The sequence below is a fragment of the Panulirus ornatus genome, chromosome 7 (genome assembly GCF_036320965.1).
Source record: "Panulirus ornatus isolate Po-2019 chromosome 7, ASM3632096v1, whole genome shotgun sequence".
Lineage (NCBI taxonomy): Eukaryota > Metazoa > Arthropoda > Malacostraca > Decapoda > Palinuridae > Panulirus > Panulirus ornatus.
Genome location: NC_092230.1, coordinates 6,980,831 through 6,999,489, shown reverse-complemented (window position 1 = coordinate 6,999,489; position 18,659 = coordinate 6,980,831). Strand labels below are relative to the sequence as shown.

At 37.7% G+C, this 18,659-nt stretch overlaps 1 protein-coding gene across 1 annotated transcript in view; it reads left to right on the top strand.

Moving 5' to 3' along the window:
• Positions 1-16,426, top strand: part of GAA1 (glycosylphosphatidylinositol anchor attachment 1) — a 49,499-nt gene extending 33,073 nt beyond the window's left edge. Inside the window, exons 8-13 of the mRNA XM_071663207.1 lie at positions 582-700; positions 1,841-2,028; positions 2,622-2,743; positions 5,025-5,215; positions 7,198-7,362; positions 11,224-16,426. Coding sequence (XP_071519308.1) covers positions 582-700; positions 1,841-2,028; positions 2,622-2,743; positions 5,025-5,215; positions 7,198-7,362; positions 11,224-11,494 — 1,056 coding nt within the window. The 3' untranslated portion in view covers positions 11,495-16,426. The remainder of the gene's footprint in view (positions 1-581; positions 701-1,840; positions 2,029-2,621; positions 2,744-5,024; positions 5,216-7,197; positions 7,363-11,223) is intronic.
• The last annotated feature ends 2,233 nt before the right edge of the window (positions 16,427-18,659 follow it).

Below are 18,659 nucleotides of genomic sequence, written 5' to 3'. Positions count from 1 at the left end.
ACTCCTTTGGAGTAAGAAGTTCTTTGACAAAATTTTGCTCCCAATAAACAGTAAAATAGCATTATGCCTCATCTGAGGGGAAGTGCTCTTCCAAATGCTGAAAGGGCTGTACCTCTGGTAGAAAAACCATTTTTGATACCTAAGAAGCAGTATTTTGATTTTGGTTGACAGTGGGTTTAAAGAAAGTTTTGTAAGACCTGCTGTTTGGAAGGGAATAAACAATATCAACTCAAAATATTTGGAGAGCATTTGGGCATCAGATAGACATTGATAAATAAAGAAGGTATTGTCAGAGTGTAATGAATTGTTGAAGTTGTTGGGAAGGCGTATGAGCAAGAAGGTAGAGGGGAGAGCTCTGAAGAAATTAGAAATGGGATAAAAAGAAAACAGAAGGATGAAGTTTGTGGAAAATGTTTGAAGGAGTTTCTAAAAGTATGTGGCACCTGAAGTGTAAAATAGAAATTTTGTTACTTTTTGTAGAAGGGGTTGACAAATCATATGGAATGTGCTTCACTTGTATATCCTTACTTATTCCTTGATATGCAATGCGCATCTTAATGTTTTAACTTTGTGCCCTTAAGGGTGATCATCCCCGTCCAGAAACACTTCATGGCTGGATGCACCAACTGCACACACTATTTTCTATGGTGGCATCACAAGCATCAGGAGTCCCAACAGGCAACCATGGCTTATTCCACAGGTAACTATGATTTTTTTTTTGTGCAGAACTCAATGCTCATTAGGGATTACTTCCTCAGTACTTGCACTGTTTTACCTCCTTAAAACTCCTATGTTCTGATGTGGCAGTGTGCAGCATTTCAAAAACTTGCACTCACCTTCCATTGGTTTAATTTGCATCAATTTCACTGAAAATTCTTTGAAAATCAATTATGAGTTATTGTACATATGCTTACTTACCTTCATCCATTCCTGGTGCCACCCTGCCCCACAGGAAACAGCATCACCACCCTCCAGCATCAACGAAGTAGCGGCAAGAAAACAGATGAAAAAAGGCCACATCCGCTCACACTCAATCTCTAGCTGTCATATGTAATGCATCGAAACCACAGCTCCCTATCCACATCCATGCCCCACAGACCTTTCCATGGTTTACCCCAGACGTTTCTTATGACCTGGTTCAGTCCATTGACAGCACCTCGACCCCAGTATACCACATCATTCCAATTCACTCCATTCCTTGCACGCCTAACCCTCCTTCACGTTCAGGCCTTGATCACTCAAAATCTTTTTCACCTCCAAATTGGTCTCCCACTTCTCCTTGTTCCCTCCACTTCCGACACATAAATCCTCTTTGTCAACCTTTTCTCACTCTTTCTCTCCATATGTACATACCATTTCAACACATTCTCCTCTTCTTTTTCAACCACTCTTCATTTATTACCACACATCATTCTTACCCTTTCATTACTTGCTTGATCATACCACCTCACACCTCATATTGTCCTCAAACATTTCATTTTCAACACATCCACCCTCCTCCATACAACCCTATCTATAGCCCATGCCTCGCATCCATATGGTGTTGTTGGAACTACTATTCCTTCAAACATACCCATTTTTGCTCTCTGAGATAACACTCTCTCTTTCCTCACACACATATGTGTGTGTGTGTGTGTGTGTGTGTGTGTGTGTATTTATATATTTTATCCCTGAGTTATGGGAGAAAGAATTCTACCTCTGTATTACCTGCATGTTCTAGAAGGTAACTAAAGGGGGCATCAGCTGGGGGCTGGAAATCCTCTCCTTCTTATATCTAAATTTTTGAAGCCCCATGGTGCTTCATACTGCTATCTTGTTTGAAAAGATGTGTATTTGATAGGTATGGTATTGCTGCTGTGACTGTGGAGGGGCAACATCATCAAGGTCAAGGGTGGCACAGTGTGTCAATGCATCAGTTAGGGCGTGTCCTTGAAGGGGTCTGCCGCTCTCTGAATAATCTCTTGGAACGTTTTCATCAGTCTTTCTTCTTCTACCTTCTACCAGCTACAAATAGGTACATCTCTATAGGTAAGTTTAATGTCTTAACAAACTAAATTAAAGTTACTAATCAAATAATCTATCTCTGATCATGTATCTTACTTTTTAGCATTATGGCTGATGTGAATCCTCTAGACTTTTCACTACCAAGTCTTTGCAGACCCATGTGTACTTGCATTTCTTTCTAATGTGTGCTCCTGTTAAGATGGGTGATGTGGTTTTGCTTTCATTGTTTTGTTATACTCTCTTGCTTTATGTATGCCAATGCTTCACATGATTAATTGTGCTGAACCTACTGGCTGTCACTTTTCCTGCACACAGAAGTATAATTTATTCTATTGGATAATGATGGGAAATGTAGTATCACAGTACAAATGCTTTTTTCACTTAATATATATATAGTGATGGCAATTGACGAGCAGAACTTTGAATATGTATGAATTCTTTTGAATGTACAGGATTTTTTGGTTTTAACTATCACCTGATATTTTAATTCCTCAGATACTGAAGATGTAGAACTTCATACCCAAATGGTTAGGATGGTATATCCCATGATTCCCAATTGATATTACCCTGACTTTCAACATATGTAGTTGCATTGTATAATAATATCACTCCTACAGGTGTGTACATGCCTCCTTTTGGCATGATAGCAGGTGGGGTGTTGGTGAAAGCCCTGGCTCTTTGGTACTCCACCAGCTGTGCTGCTGAGGAACAGGACCAAAACAAAAAAATTAAAAAGAAGGTAATACTGTTAAATATTATGTCTGTAATTCATTTGAAGGTGTTGAAAGGTTATAATTATAAGTGTAGTTCCATAAGTAGTTGGTATTAGTTTCCTCTTACTTATTAGTGAACCATTGGTTGGGGAGAAAACAGAGGTCCTGAGTGCATTAACTTTGTGGAAAGAGAGGTCATTGCCTGTGAGGTCACAGATGGGTACTTTTGATCATATAGTTGTTGTGGTAGTGCTGTTTGAATGTGAATCTTGGGCCCTAAATGCAAAAGTACAGAATAGGAATAAATACATTGGAAACGAAATGACTGAGGACACTACGTGGTGTTATGAGGATTGATTGAGTAAGGAATGACATGGTGAGAGAGGTGTGGTAGTTAGTGATGTATGTTTTAAAGAGCTAAGCAGGGTATGCTGAAGTGGATTGGATATGGAGAGAGGATGAGTGAGGACAGACTGACTAATCAGATATAAAGGTTGAGTCAAAAGTCATTGTGCACCTATACTACAAATGATACAACAGCCTCATTCTTAGTACTATTGTTACCCTCCCCTCCACTCATCCTCTTTTTCCTTCCTTCCTCATGCAATGTCACTTAACTGTTTCTTTGAATATGAACATGTCTGGATGCTGACAGGTGATAGTGTGAAGATGTTTTTTTCGCTTGAGGCTCGAGTGTTTTGGTGGAACAGGTGTCATGTAGTGCAGACCAACATCAGATGAAGTGCAACAGAAGTGTGCTGAAAATTCTCCTGACACTCCCATGCCACACTGCAATAGTGCATTGGTTAATTGCTGAGTTTTACAGAAAATTTGGATCAGTTGAGGATTTACTGAGATCTTGTAGGTTGGCAGTAGTAACAGAGGAGAAAATGTTGGGTGTTTCGGATCTCATAACACAAAACCGGAAAAGGTCTGTTTGTAGACTGGGACTGCAGACCATTGTATCATGTAGCAGCACATGTAGAGTGCTGAAGAAGCAGTTGCACTTGCATTTCTACAAGAAAACAACAGTGCATGAATTGAAAGAAAGGGACATTGTCAAGCATGTTGAATAATGCTTATAGTTTAGACTTTATTACTACCAATGGAGAGGATATTCTGGACGTGACATTCTTTACTGATGAGGCATGGTTTCATTTATCCAGTTACGAAGACACCTAAAACAGCCACATTTGGTCAAGGATTAATCCGTATGAGATCAAGGCAATACAGTTACATGATCAGAGGTTTGGTGTGTGGCACACTGTATCACAAAATTAGATAATTAGCCCAACATTCTTTATTAACACAATCAACTTGGAATGTTATTGTGAATTAGTTGTTTACCTCAACATTAGACATAGAATGAGAATGAAATTGCTCACAGCTACCTACAGCAGGATGATGCTGCTGCACACACAGCTCATGGCCTCATGAAGCTACTGCATTTTGTGTTCAGGGACAGAATAATTTCGAAAGAAGATTTGTGTGTCACGGTTGCCAGATTTGACACCCACTGATTATTATCTCTGGGGAGCAATAAAAGGTTCAGTTTACAGAGACAGTCCTCACACATTCCTTTCACTGAATGAAGCCATTGCTGCAAGTATCATCAGGAACATCTCTCCAGTTGATTTTCACACATTTATGCAAACAAGAGAAGAAATGTAGGGACATGGGTGCCATTTCCAGCATTTGTTGGAACTTGAGTATGGAAATATATACTCATATACTCATGTATTGTATGCGTACATTTTCTTTTGGCTCACCTTGTATGTAGGAAACAACGAGGGGGAGATCAAGATGAAGATGGACGATGGAGTGAAAGCTGCTTTGTGTTATTGGGACCTGAACATGCAAGAGGGTGTGAAATATTGATAGGTTACAAGGACGTGGAAGAGTGTAGTATACAGGGGATGGCATTCTTTCATTGCCCGAAAACATGGCATATAAAGTGGTCCAAGGATACCACAGAAAGGTGTATGGGGTGTGGCTGTGAATAGGAAGCTTTGGTTTCATTGCATCATACACGACTGCTTGAGAGTGGAATGAATGAATGAACGAGACCTTTCTTTGTCTGCCCCTGGTGCCACTGTTCTAACTTGGAAAAGGAAAATGACAATTGTGAAAAATATTTTTGTGCTTAATAGATTATTACTGAGCTTCGTAAAAGCATTTTTTTTGGTGGAAGTTGTAGGTATGCATCTGTTTTATAGGTCTTTGCATAATGAATGTTGGAAACTTTTGAAATGTACTACTAAGGTTATTGATTGCTTGATGAATTTTGTTCATTTGATTTGTCTGCAGATTGACTATGGACTACTAGGGTGTGTACCTTTGGTGGTGTTGATGCATATGATAAGTGTGGCCTTGGCCTTTGCACCTCCAATGCTGTCCAGACTTGGCTCTTCCATGGGACTCTCTGCTGAAGATAGTGTATTCTTGGGCATTGGTGCTTTCTGTATAAGTCTCCTAATGCTTCCCAGTTGTGTAAACAGGTTAGATTTCTTTCACTTCACATCATCATTAAGATAATTGTATGCTCCAGTATTGTCAGGTAGAATATACAGTGTACGGTACAGTATGATATTTAGAATCCAGAATCAAGGACCAAACCCTTTTGGAATTCAATGTAACCATTGGGAAATGTTAAATTATGCGTGTTCTCTACAACATAGATTGATAGGTAATTACCTGATATCAACACCTCACTCTGAAAATCACATATATGTTATTGAATATATTTTACTGTTTATTGCTAAAGAAATCTTTCCCTGTACTGCATAGATTTCTGCATTTCACATGGCTTCTAGAATACTTGCCAATTCATGCAAGTTTTGTTGGTAAACAAGAATGTAGATAAACTGCATTTGATCTACCTACACTTCAGACTATGTACATTTACCTTGTATTTTCACCATGATTTAGGCAAATTATATACATGATATACTGATACCACAACTCCCTATCCACATCCAGGCCTCACAGACCTTTCCATGGTTTACTCCAGATTTTTCATATGCCCTGGTTCAGTCCAATGACAGCACATTGACCCTGGTATGTATGTGGTGTATAAGCTATATGTAAGTATTGATCATACATAAGGATAAGGGTCATGACATTATGTGTGAAGATTAAGTCTAGTAATGGTGGTGCATCAGTCCCTTTCATCTTAGTGTGTTCACTAACATTTTGGTGATGAAAATTTTCCTGTGTACACCCTAAAACTCCCTGTCTCCATGAGAATCTAAGTTGCTCCAGTCTGCCTCTTTATAACTGGCATAATGGTATTGGAAGTTATCTTGTGTGCACTCTACCTGTTACCATGATAATCTAAATTCCTTAGTCTCTCTCTTGGACTTGTAAACCCTTGTTATCAGTACTTTGCTGTCTCTGAGAACTGAGTGCTTTACAGCTTCTCGTACCATCCTGATTGTTCTGTCATTGTTATTGTTGTATTTTTTGTTCTAGATTTTTCAATTTTTTGAAGGATTAGATAATACCATCACTGTGTATTTCTTCGGTATAGTTATTCTTCCTATTTTGTATTATCTGAATGGGCCGTTGTATGAGCTGCATTGATTATATAAGGATAGATAGAGTAATAAGCACAGTTTGAGTGAGGGAGCTGACCAGTGTGTGCTGAAATGGCTTAGACATATGAAGAGGATAAGCATAGGAAGATGAAAAAGATCTATGTGTTATAAGTGGGGGAAGGTAGAGGGAGGGAAGGACCAAGAAGATGAAAGGACATAGTGAAAGAGGCTTTTGGGGTGTTGGGGTCTGAACGTTCAAGGTTAAAGGCATGTATGAGATGGGTTGATATGGTATGTTGGGCAACGACAGGCTGTCTATGGGCTGAACCAGGATATGTGGTGAAGTGTTTCAGGGTAAATTGTAGAATAGTCTGTGGAGCTTGGCTGTAGAGAATTGGCACTGTTTTTGATTCATTATACATGACAGCTAGTTAGTGGAGGCCATAGTTCATAAGTTACTGATGCTACCTTACTAAGGCAGAAGATTTAGTTTATATAAAAAAGATTTATATTATTTAATATGTAATTTGTTATGTTATATTTTGATATATGATGTATTATTTTGATATCATGTTTTCATATATTATCCCTGGGGATAGGGGAGAAAGAATACTTCCCATGTATTCCCTGCGTGTCGTAGAAGGCAACTGAAAGGGGAGGGACCGGGGGCTGGAAATTCTCCCCTCCTGTTTTTTAATTTTCCAGAAGGAACAGAGAAGGGGGCAAAGTGAGGATATTCTCCTGTTCTTAATCCTACCTCGCTAATGCAGGAAATAGCAAATATGTATGAAAAGAAAATTTTACATGTAATACATTATTTTGTAATATTCATATTTTTCAAATGAAAACAATAATACCTATTGTATCAAATATTTATACTGCCATTATGTTGATGTGCATTTACTGAAAAAATAACAATGATAAATGTTATTTTGATTTTACAGGTACACGAATTTACAAGAGCGTAGTTGGGAGATAGTGAAAATCTTTGCTGTTTTGGAGTTAGGAGTTCTGCTGTTTGCTGGTGCAGTCTATAATTTCTCTTTGGCACTCATAATGACAGTAATATACACCCCGGTTTCTCTTGTTATCACTCCATCTAAAAGCAGGTGAGTTTTGGTACAACCAGTTTGTTGTACTAATTTTAACATTGTTTTATTGCCATTTTTCAGAAAATTACACTCATTTCTGTAAATTTGAATATTTCTCTGTCATGTTTCGTACATAAGTTTTATGTTGTAGATCTCTCTTTTCTAGCAAACAATTTTTGCAAGTATCTAGCATATGATAGTGTTGATAGAGATGCTTTGTAGAAGGTCTTGAGAGTATATGGTGTGGGAGGTAAGCTGCTTGAAGCAGTGAATAGTTTTTATCAGAGATGTAAGGCATATGTATGAGTAGGAGAGAGGAGAGTTATTGGTTCCCAGTGAAGGTTGGTCCATGTTAGATTACATATCAAAATGCAGGCACTCTATCACACTTCCCTTTCCATACTCCAACATTTCAGCCATAACCCCATCCACTCCAGTTGCCCTTCATACCTCCAGCCTCATTATTGTCATTTTTATCTCCCTTCTTACCATAGACCCTGTACTTGTATCTTTTTCAGTCCATTTCCAGTTCTCATGTATAATTCACTGAAACCAGAGCCAACTATTCACAGCTTGGTCCCATGGACATTTTTGTGGTGGTCCCTGACTGCTTCATATTCCATGGTTTAGACCATTGACAGCACTTTGCCTCTGTGTACCACATTGCTTCAATTCACCGTATCTCATATGTGCCACACACCTTTCTGGGCTTCTTGTTGGCTTAATTATATCCATATTCATACCATTTATTAGAGGACACTTTTTGTCTCATTTTCATGATTTTTAAAATCAGTATTGTTACTATCTTTTTTTGAAATCATTATTACTTACTATCTTATTTGTTTATCAATTTTTTATTACCACAGGACCAGCATATATAAAATAAGCCTTGTGTTACCTTAGACCTTTTTAAAACAACTGCAGCCCATGGCTGTGCTACTTCCAGTAGCAGGGAAATGGAAACTCCTTTGGAGTGAGAAATGCTTTAAAGGGATTTTACTGCCAGTGATACAGCCTCACTGAAGATGACTCCTCTCATGGTGTAACCTTGAGCAGGTGGAGTCTGGTAACACTGAACTTACCATCTAATACCATGCTTAAGGACCTTTACTGCTTGATGTGGAAAGTTCAACTTACTTCGATTTTGAAAAACTAATACAAAAGGTTATTCAGATATATTTATTTAGTGCGTTATTGACACTATTTTTCCTGATTTTTTCTTTGAATAATTTTTCACTGCCTTGTATGGGTTTAAAGGAATATTCATGCTAGAGATAAGAAATAAAACTTTTGGTGTTAAAAGAGTGATGCAAAAGTCATTTATATATTTTTATTTTTTGGTGGGTAATTGAAACTTTCTGGGAAACAAGCCTGAAAATTAATTGCACAGTGAAAGGCTTAAAACACTGGTAAATGTTAGTTCATATTGATAAAGTTTCTACTCCAAAGTAGTATTTTCCTTGGGTAAGTATGGTTAGGCTGTACCATAGTTTCCACAAGATCTTGCCACACTGCAGGCATATAAGGTGCAAATCATTCTGTCATTTCACATACTTTTGTTTCGTCATTTCCATCCCCTTCTCCTTGATATATGTAATATATACCTTTACTTTATTATGTTCTCAATATATTTGACGTTTCAACTCTGTACCATACTCACCCATCCCTATTATGTTATCATTCATATTTGATCTTTTGTAATTCTCACTTATATGCATCATTACTATACTTCATCACCCACCTGGGTACCGGGAAGGTTAGTGATGGCTGTCTAGTGAGCCAGCACTTCATTGGTTGTCAAGTAGCACTCTGACCCAGGTAGCTGTGTTTTCTCTCTCCCTTACCCACATATAGACAACTGGCATTCTGTCCACAAATATGCAATCTCTCCTTGTCAGCACTTAATTCACACATCTCATTCTTCATAACTCTAGATTTTCCTGCTATGAGCACTATGCACTAGCACTACCTTTTGGCAAAATGGTAGGACCTAGATAGAAGTAGTAGGTAGGAAAATTTAGGCAGGAGTATTAGATAGGAAAATTAGGTAGAAGTAGTCGGTAGGAGCTGTAGGTAAAAGCAGTCAGCAAGAACATTAGGTAGGAACCTCTACGTCTCTAGATTTGCCCCTTGCCAGTGGTGTGTTAAGGGTAAGACACTAAAGGCTAAGAAGCGGCCTAGAGTTCACTAGTTATGGAGATTATATTTCCATGGCCACCCCCTTGAGGGATTTCCATTTGGAATAGGCATTAGAGATATAGATAGATAGATAGATAGATAGATAGATAGATAGACTGTTATTCATTACTATGGGAGGTGCAGTGGGGCATAGCGTGGGTGAAGGAGCGAAGGTCATGGGAGTGTTGAGGAATGTGTGGAGAGTTAGGTCACTGTCTGGTCGGGTGGAGATAGGCTTGTTTGATGTTATGCTTGTCCTGAGAGTGTTGTAATGATGTACAATGTGGGTTTAGATGATCATGTTTGGAAGAGGGTGAATATGTTGGAAATTGAATGTTTAAAGACAATTTTTGGTGTGAGGAGGGTTGATAAAGTAAGAAATGAGAAGGTAAGGGTAAGTGTATTGATATGAAAAGTAACTTTATAGTGCTGAAGAGGGGTGTGCTGAAATGGTTTGGATACATGAAAAGAATGGATGAGGAAAAGTTGACAAAGAAGGTATATGTGTCAGAAATGAAGAGGAAAGGAGAAGGGGAAGATTAAAATAGAAATGGAATGATGGAGTGAAAAAGAATTTGAGTACCTGGGGACTGAACATGCTGGTAGGTGTAAGTTGTGCATAGGATAGAGTGAATTAGAGCAGTGTGGTATACAGGGGGCAGTATTCTGTCAGTGGACTAAACCAAGGCATATGAAGTGGTTAGGGAAAACCCACAGGAATGATTGTGGGATTTGGTTATGGAGAGGAAGCTGTGATTTCAGTGCCTTACACATGACAGCTAGAGAATGGACTTGATAGAATGAGGCCATTTCTTCGTCAGTTCCTGGCATCACCTTCTTAATATGGGAAATGATAAACAAGTATGATAAAGGAAAACTAATTAGTAGGTATAGTAATGACTCCTACAAAATAACTATCTTTTGCTGTCTCTTTATCTTTCTTAGTTACATAACAGTACTTGATACTTTTAAAGTATTGTGGTAAATGAAGAATCTTTTCTTCGTGGTAAATGAAGAATCTTTAACTAGATTGTAACTGAAACATGGCCAAAGCATGTATTATACTAAACCTAGGACCATGTAAAATCATTATTTCCGTGCTATGAACTGAATCGTTTATTATGATGCCCAAATAAAAGGAAATTCCACAAGCTTCAAAATTTTACTACAGGAATAAGCTTGAGTCCTCAAAGCCACTGCAATTTCTGTCATGAAATTAAAACTTCTTTGAAAAGATAAACCAAAGATAGAGGGATCAAGGGTATTTGACTATAGTAGGGACTACAACCATGTTAAGAGGGAGAGAAAAAAAAAGTGGATTTAATGAGAATTTACAATGCTTGGAGTTTATAGCCTCTATGCAGAATTCATACAGGAATTAAAAAGACAAACTATTTTATGTTATTGTATCTTGTTTTGAGAATTAAGTCTGAATTGAATTAAAAGCATATGCAGTTGTCACCTGTAAAGCCACAAATATGAATCTTTCAAGATTTTAGCACTTAAACTTCACCAGCCTATGTTAAGAAGTTAAAAGACCTTTATTATCTTGAAGTAAGAAATAAAGTTAATGGAATTTGGTAGACAGAAATACAGCATTTGAGGAGTGATTAGTCTCTGAATTATATACAGTAGCTACTGAGTTGCATGCTGCTGTGTAGTAGGACTGTAAGATTAAGTGATGTCACTTTCTTTTTGCAGAGTGAAGAGATGTTTGAAATACCTTATCCTTCTCCTGGTTCACCCACTGTCCCTGCTGTTCATATTTGTCCTGATGGATACTTGGAACAACTTTGATGGGCTGCCCTTCAACAGGTTATTGTGGAAATCATATGTGGCTACAAAACGAGCACTCATGTACAGTGTTGTGGACAGCCTTATTTACTCCAACTGGGTGTTTGATGTAGCCACCCAATGTCTCTTGCCGGTGTGGCTTCTCTTCTGGCAGATCGCTCTTTACCCTGCTCCTTGAAAATTGGCTTGATAGCTGGATTTAAGATATTCAACAAATTTCACTTTCTGCTGAGTTGTAGATTATTGATTTGATCTTTTTTTATACTTGGTGAATACTGTTGCAATGAAATACTGTAAGTAGAAATTATATATTTTCGTTTTGCTTTTTTTTAATGATGTGCATTTTGTACATTTACTATTTACAGTGGAGTCTCTGTAAGTGCTGCTTGTCATTTACCAGTACAAGTTAAGTGGTGGATAATGTCAGAAGCTGAAACCTTATTCAGATTAGTCAGTAAGAATGAATTCTTGTCTCATTTGGTCATAAAATTCTGTGATTAATATTCTGAGCTGGAGGACCTATTGCATACACTCACTTAAGTTAGCTTCACTTGGACAGCATTAACCACAGAAGGACCAGAATTTTTGTTTTGTTGTTGAGAAAGATACTTGGGAAATGATTGAATGTAATGCCAAAGAATAAGCTATGCAGAAATGCCATAATGCTTTCCTAGATTGCAGGTGCAGCATTAAGTTTGACAAAACTTCAGAACATTAGCTTATTCTTGAGACAAGTACATAACAGCTTTGCTGGTTACTTTTTTCTTTTCATGAAAATTTCCTCGAGGAATGAGTGGACATCATTTCAGTCTTTCATGTTATTAGGAGGCCTCTAAGATTCTCCTGAGCCTGAAAAGGCAGTTTACAGACAGTGCATACTGCCAGAGTAGTGGGTGCATTTTATTACTTTCTGGGAAGATTACATTTGTATAGACAAAGAATGTTTTCTTAGGTTGCACAAGTGACTCATAGGCTACACAGATTTGCTCATTGCTTTATTTTGATTTTAGTATAAGCATCGCCAGTTAGAATCATTGATCTTGATTATATTTGTGGGTTATTGTAGTTTATGGTAAAGCATAACAGGATACATCAAGGTTTCCATATTGGCCTTTTCTTTCTCATCTACAGGATCTGTGGTAGGAATTTCTCTTTTTTTTTTATCTGAAGTTCGCTACCTGGTAGTATGGCCAAGATATCATTTGTATTCTAAAGCTGTTGGTTGTGCAAATACTATGATTACTTGTGTATGCTTTTGAACATGTTTAAGCTGTTTATATCTTTGGTTTACTGTCTAATTGACTCTACAATTGGTGACAGTAATCCTAAAGAATTTGATTCTTTTTTCTATGAGAGCAATCTTAGTCAGTTTAACAAAAGGGATTTGAATGATTATTTGCCATTATCAAAATCACCTCATCACCTGCTTTATGATAAATTTATCAAACAGCCCTTGAATACAGAATATTCTTTTTCTCCAGTTCGTTCATTAGTGGACTGAGAATCTTATATCCCTCAGGAAAAGGCTTCGGTCCACCATTTTGAGAATCTAGTTGCTTTTCTTATAGTTCACGGATATCAGATACATGCATTAATTATTAAAGTGTTGTGTTTGGGTGTCTGAAAAAAATTTGAAAATATATTTTTTGTGAAATTTGATTGAAAGAATCATTTGATTTGTTTTCCGGGTTGTATTTTCCACTGAATGATTTTGTATATAACATTGTGTGGATGCAGTGGTCATCATTTGACAGCTTAGCATTCCTTTTCCTTTATAGCTATAAAGATCTTGCAGCCCACACACCTCATAATTGCAAATGGCAGTTTTGATGTAAGAGACTTATTTTGATAATATGACAGAGATGAAATAGTGAGCTAAACTCCCATCTGTTCATGATAAATGAGAATGGCATTAACTCTGTTTTTAAAGTGTGTAAGGTTGTTCATTTGTTTATAGACTCATGTTTGATTGTTAAAGCATCTTCACATATTTCAAATCTATCGGTCTGTATTTCATTGCCAATTTTGGGATTTGAGTGTTACTGACATCTGAGTGAAGTTCACTAAGGAAAGTATGACCAATAGTCTTCCTGTGAACACATTGCTACTTAATGTAAATTTAGACTTTAAAAAGGCAGTTGGTCTGTCTGTTTGTTTGTCTGTCGGGACACACACACACACACACACACACACACACACACACACACACACACACACACACACACTTCAAGGATAATGCCAGATGCATGATAACTAAACCCCGTGCACAGTTGTAGAAATGCTGAGGAAATAGCCAGATGCACAACAACTTACCCTAATGCACAGTTGCCAATGGGATATACTTTTGGGCTAATGAATTATTGTTAATTGGAAGGTTGTGCTGGAATATTGGGTGTATGAATAGGAAAGTGGGAGGTTGGGGGGTGTTTGGAACCACTGAACAATGTCATTCCACCATACAGGGTATGGCAGTTAAGGAGTGGGGAGTGGTGGTGGCCTGGGAGGGAGGGAGTGATGGTGTTGAGGGAGTGTGTGAAACAGTCTGAATCTGCTAGTTTATCTGAAATGAAAATTACTTCTTAAGAAAAAGTCACTGTAGCTAGTTCTTTACTACTTTTGGTTTCAGTTATTGGAATTGCCTTTGGTGGCCTCATTATATAACGAGTGGCCTCTACTTCATTCGAGATGAGATGATGTTCCTTTCACTTTTGCTGACTGGGTGCTAGCCTCTTGGACATAACCTCAGATATGCATCTCATTGTTGACAGAAACACCTCCAGTTAATTAACTTCAGTATATGAAATCTTCTGTTTAAATACTTTTAGTGTAAACTGTGGAAAACTGAAAGAGTATTTCATTGTAACACTGATAAGTAAAAAGATTGTAATTTCTTTATTAGGAGATGATAGGAAATAATCTTGCCAGGCATGTGAATGCTCATGATTGCCTTAATGATTGTAATCTCTTTACTAAGAGAAAAATATTGCCTAACATATGAATGCTTGTAATCACCTTCAGTTGAAACTTCCGGATTTGGGTGTGCCCGCCTGGTTTAGAATATGAATTTTAAGCGTTTTATGCCTGGTTCCTAAAATAGTGCAGGTGGTTAGGAAGCTACAATATATGAAAATAAAGAATGCATGCAAAATTCTGAAACTTGTTATGCTCAATTTTGTATTGTGTCCTCAGAAATATATTTAGTGAAAAATGATAGAGAATAACCCTTGCCACACATGTAGCTTTTCATGTAGATATATCCGTTTATGTAAATTTCAAATGCTGTTTACATGATGAGTTCAGTAAAGTGCAATTAAGCATATCATTAACAGTTATAATTACAGGGGTAAGCAGACTCCACCTGTCAGTAGTAACATAACACTGTAGGAGTTCCCTTGATGAAGCTGTATCATTGTCAGCAGATGAGTGATGAGTTATGAGGATCTACTCACTTTATTGGATACCACCTTACCTTCCTCCTACGTAAAGCACAGCCTGAAAGCTTTAGGGGCCCCAGGGTCCTAAGGTTTCATGATGATTGTAATTACAGTTGCTGCTTGTATGTTAAAAAACAAGGTTCATTTGAACTCAAAATTATGCTTGTATCCAGAAACATGAAAGGTGTGAGGTGCAATATGATTGCAAACAGATTTCTTGGTAATCAGAGATATTATTATGATTTGAGCCACCTCCATGGGCTGATAAACATCTGCTTGCTCATCAGTAATTTTTCATCATTCATCTCGAAACAAAGATAGGGTCAGGTTCAACATGCTTGCTCTAACATAAGATGCTTCTTTTCTAGGGTCAGTTCATACCCATCTTTGATCTGAAATGAAATAAGGCATCTTAATGTAGCTGTTGCAGCATTATGTGCGTATGTTAGTGACATGGCATTAGGATTGTAGCTCATTATGAATCAGGGAGAGTTTGCACACTGTGATTCTAATCTTGCTTCACTCTTTCATTGAGTTATCTGAGTGATGATCTTGAGACCAAATAAGCAGAATTTGTGAGATTGGTTGATTTTCTGTCAAAGCTCTGGAAAAAGTATAGTGTTGTGAAAGATACATCCTCTTAGAAGTGTTTCAAGAAATGCAGCTAACAAGTTAACTGGGATGTTCCATCATGTTGAACATTCACCAATCCATAGCCTTGAATACCATGTGATAGTAACATGTTATCTCTAGCATTATTGAGTTTTTTCTGCATCTGTTTGAGAAGAGAAAATACTATCCTAGCTTAGGTTGGCGACAGCATCAGAGAAGAGCCAGATAAGTGACAGCTAGCATTTATTGTTTGATATGCTTGTACTCCTGCTGTAGTAACAGTGGCATCAAGGAGAAAACCAGCCTTCTGCCTAATTTAGATCTTTCCACTGTACGGGTAATGTTGCTTGATCAAGCAAACTGCTATTGAGTAGGCTTTCCTCAGCAGTAAGGTTATCAAATTCCATGTTTTGTTATCCCCATAAGTGCTGTAGTCCTTCACTGCCACATTCCAGTTCAGTAGTGCAAGAACACAGAAACAAATGTTTGCCACTGTACAAGTAAATAGGAAATAACTTTGGAGTTATGAGGGTTTCCAAATTAAAAATATTGTTTATTGTAAAGGGAAGTAAGCAAAACTTTTCTGACATTCCAAGGATTGTAACATAGAGAGAGAGAGAGAAGGAATCTGCTTGGCTTTACTTCAGCTATTTTAGTTCAAGCATAGATTCAGATGACCAATTTACGCGCATACACACATACTAATGGTGATCACTTAATGTATATTACATTTTGAATACTGTTGGTTTAGACGACAAGCACCAAATACTTGCATATTTATGCCTTAGATATAGTACACAATATTAAGCTGTTTAAGATAAATTTGTTTAGTGCAAAAAATTGTGAAAATGTAAAAGTTGTATCGTTCTTCTTCATTTATTTTGTACTGAATAGATATAAAAAAAGCTGTTTGATTACAATATATCTATATATTTTTTTGAAAATTTTATTTGAATTCAGTATTTTCTGACCTATTATATTTGTAAACACATACATTCACTTAAACTGAAATTGTAAATATTGACTGTACTTATAGTTTAATCAAAAATATTGTACTGCTAAAAGTGTTTTATTGACAAACCTAAGGGCCATATTTATACATTAGTATACCTTCTGACGCACTGCATTTTTTGCATTTATAGGGTACTGCAATGAGACAAATTTTCACTCATTATCTTCAAAACTACCTGATTTAATGTTTTCTTGCTTTCTCTCTTAAAACTATGTGAGGGTAAAAGAACACACAACTTCAGAAAAGGTCAGTCTTATCCCCATTATGTGCTTTCTTCTAATCAATCCTAGTATTTTTATTTATTTATTTTGCTTTGTCTGCGTCTCCCGCGTTAGCGAGGTATGGCAAGGAAACAGACGAAAGAATGGCCCAACCCACCCACATACACATGTATATACATACACGTCCACACACGCAAATATCCATACCTATACATCTCAATGTATACATATATATATCCACACACAGACATATACATAAATACACGTACATAATTCATACTGTCTGCCTTTATTCATTCCCATCGCCACCTCGCCACACATGAAATAACAACCCCCTCCCCCTCATGTGTGCGAGGTAGCGCTAGGAAAAGACAACAAAGGCCCCATTCGTTCACACTTAGTCTCTAGCTGTCATGTAATAATGCACCGAAACCACAGCTCAATCCTAGTATTGTCAGTAATACCCCAGAGAATTGTTTTAACCTTTTAACATTCATGTGATAAAAATTTCTGCCGCGATTTTGAAGCTACTTTTCAGGGTAAGGGTATGGAGAGGCGTGTGTATGGGTGCAACTAACTTTTGCAAGACAAAATCTCTGTTATCATACAGATATGATGGGGGAAGGAAGAGTGAAGTCTGTGTCAATTTTTACACAATTGCCAGTATTTGATGATGTATGCACAACCTTTATAGATGTTACTGGTAAAGCTTCTAAAAAATATGATTATGATAAATTTTTTATTAAAGGAATAAAAGCTTAATGACAATTGTTCCATCGATAGGAAGTTTTTAGAAATTGTTCTATCGATAGGCAGTTTTTAGAAATTGTTCCATTGATAGGTAGTTTTAAAAAAAAATTGATACGTACATAGAAGCAACAGTGCTCACTCTTTTCTTTGATAGCATTGGAACAAGTAATGTGTGCTATTTTGGCTGAATTGAGACCTTTGGAACTGCGTTTCAGGCTTATTTGTAGTTTCAAAAGTATTTTTTTTTTCTCTTTTCCTTGTAACTGTCCAGATCATATTTGTATAAGTAATATGTGTCATATAGGCAGAGCTTAGATCTTTGGTACTTGGTGTTCTGGACTGATTTGTCTAATAATTCTTTAAAAGCCAAAACAGTTTTAATGTAGACTTTTTGTTATTTTTTGTGATAGATATCTACATCACATTAGTATAAGTAATGTAAGTCTTTTTGGCAAAGCTGAGACTTTTGAAACTGGTTGTCCTGAGCTGATTTGTTAATGATTTTATATAAAGCCTGGAATAGAGTTGTAAAGGTAGGTAGACCCTACGATCCCAAAAGGACAAGGGGTTCCTGTTGTGCTGCTGTACCTCAGAATAATCTTACAATCCAGTGGGTTGTAGGAAGCAGGGTTGTATTGTGGTGCTGACCCTACAGCCTCAATGGGATGCAGGGGGTTGTTTTGTGGTGCTCTAACCTAGAGCAACTGTCAAATCCAAAGGGATGCAGGGAGGGGTCGTTTTATGGTGCTGACTCTACAACGCCGATGAATCACAGGGGTTGGGGACTTATATTATGGTGTTGTACCCAAGAGTGACCATACAACCCTAATGAGGTAAGGGGGTGGGAGAGGTCATGTAGTGGTGGTATAACCAAGGACTACCCCACAAACCCAGTGGTATACGGGGGAGGGTGTCTTATTGTGGTGTTGTAGCTAAGGATGACTTTACAAACCCCAGCAGGAAATGAGGAGTTGTGTCACAGTGGTGTAGCTCAGGACGACCCCACAACCTCAACGGGGGGGTGGGAGTTGTTGTGGTGCTATATCTCGGACGAACCTACAACCTAGAGCCGGATAGAGAGGGTTGTATTTTAGATGAAACTACAATCCCCAGAGACACCGTGGGGTTGTGTTGTGGTAGTGTATCCCGGGACGACTCTACAACCATAGTGGGACATTGTGTGAGTTGTGTTGTAATGGTGTAACCCAGGATGATCCCTACAACCCCCAGCAGGACACAGATAGGATCTATTGTGATGGTGTAACTCAGGACGAACCTACAACCCACCAACGATGCTGGAGGAGAGAGTGGGGT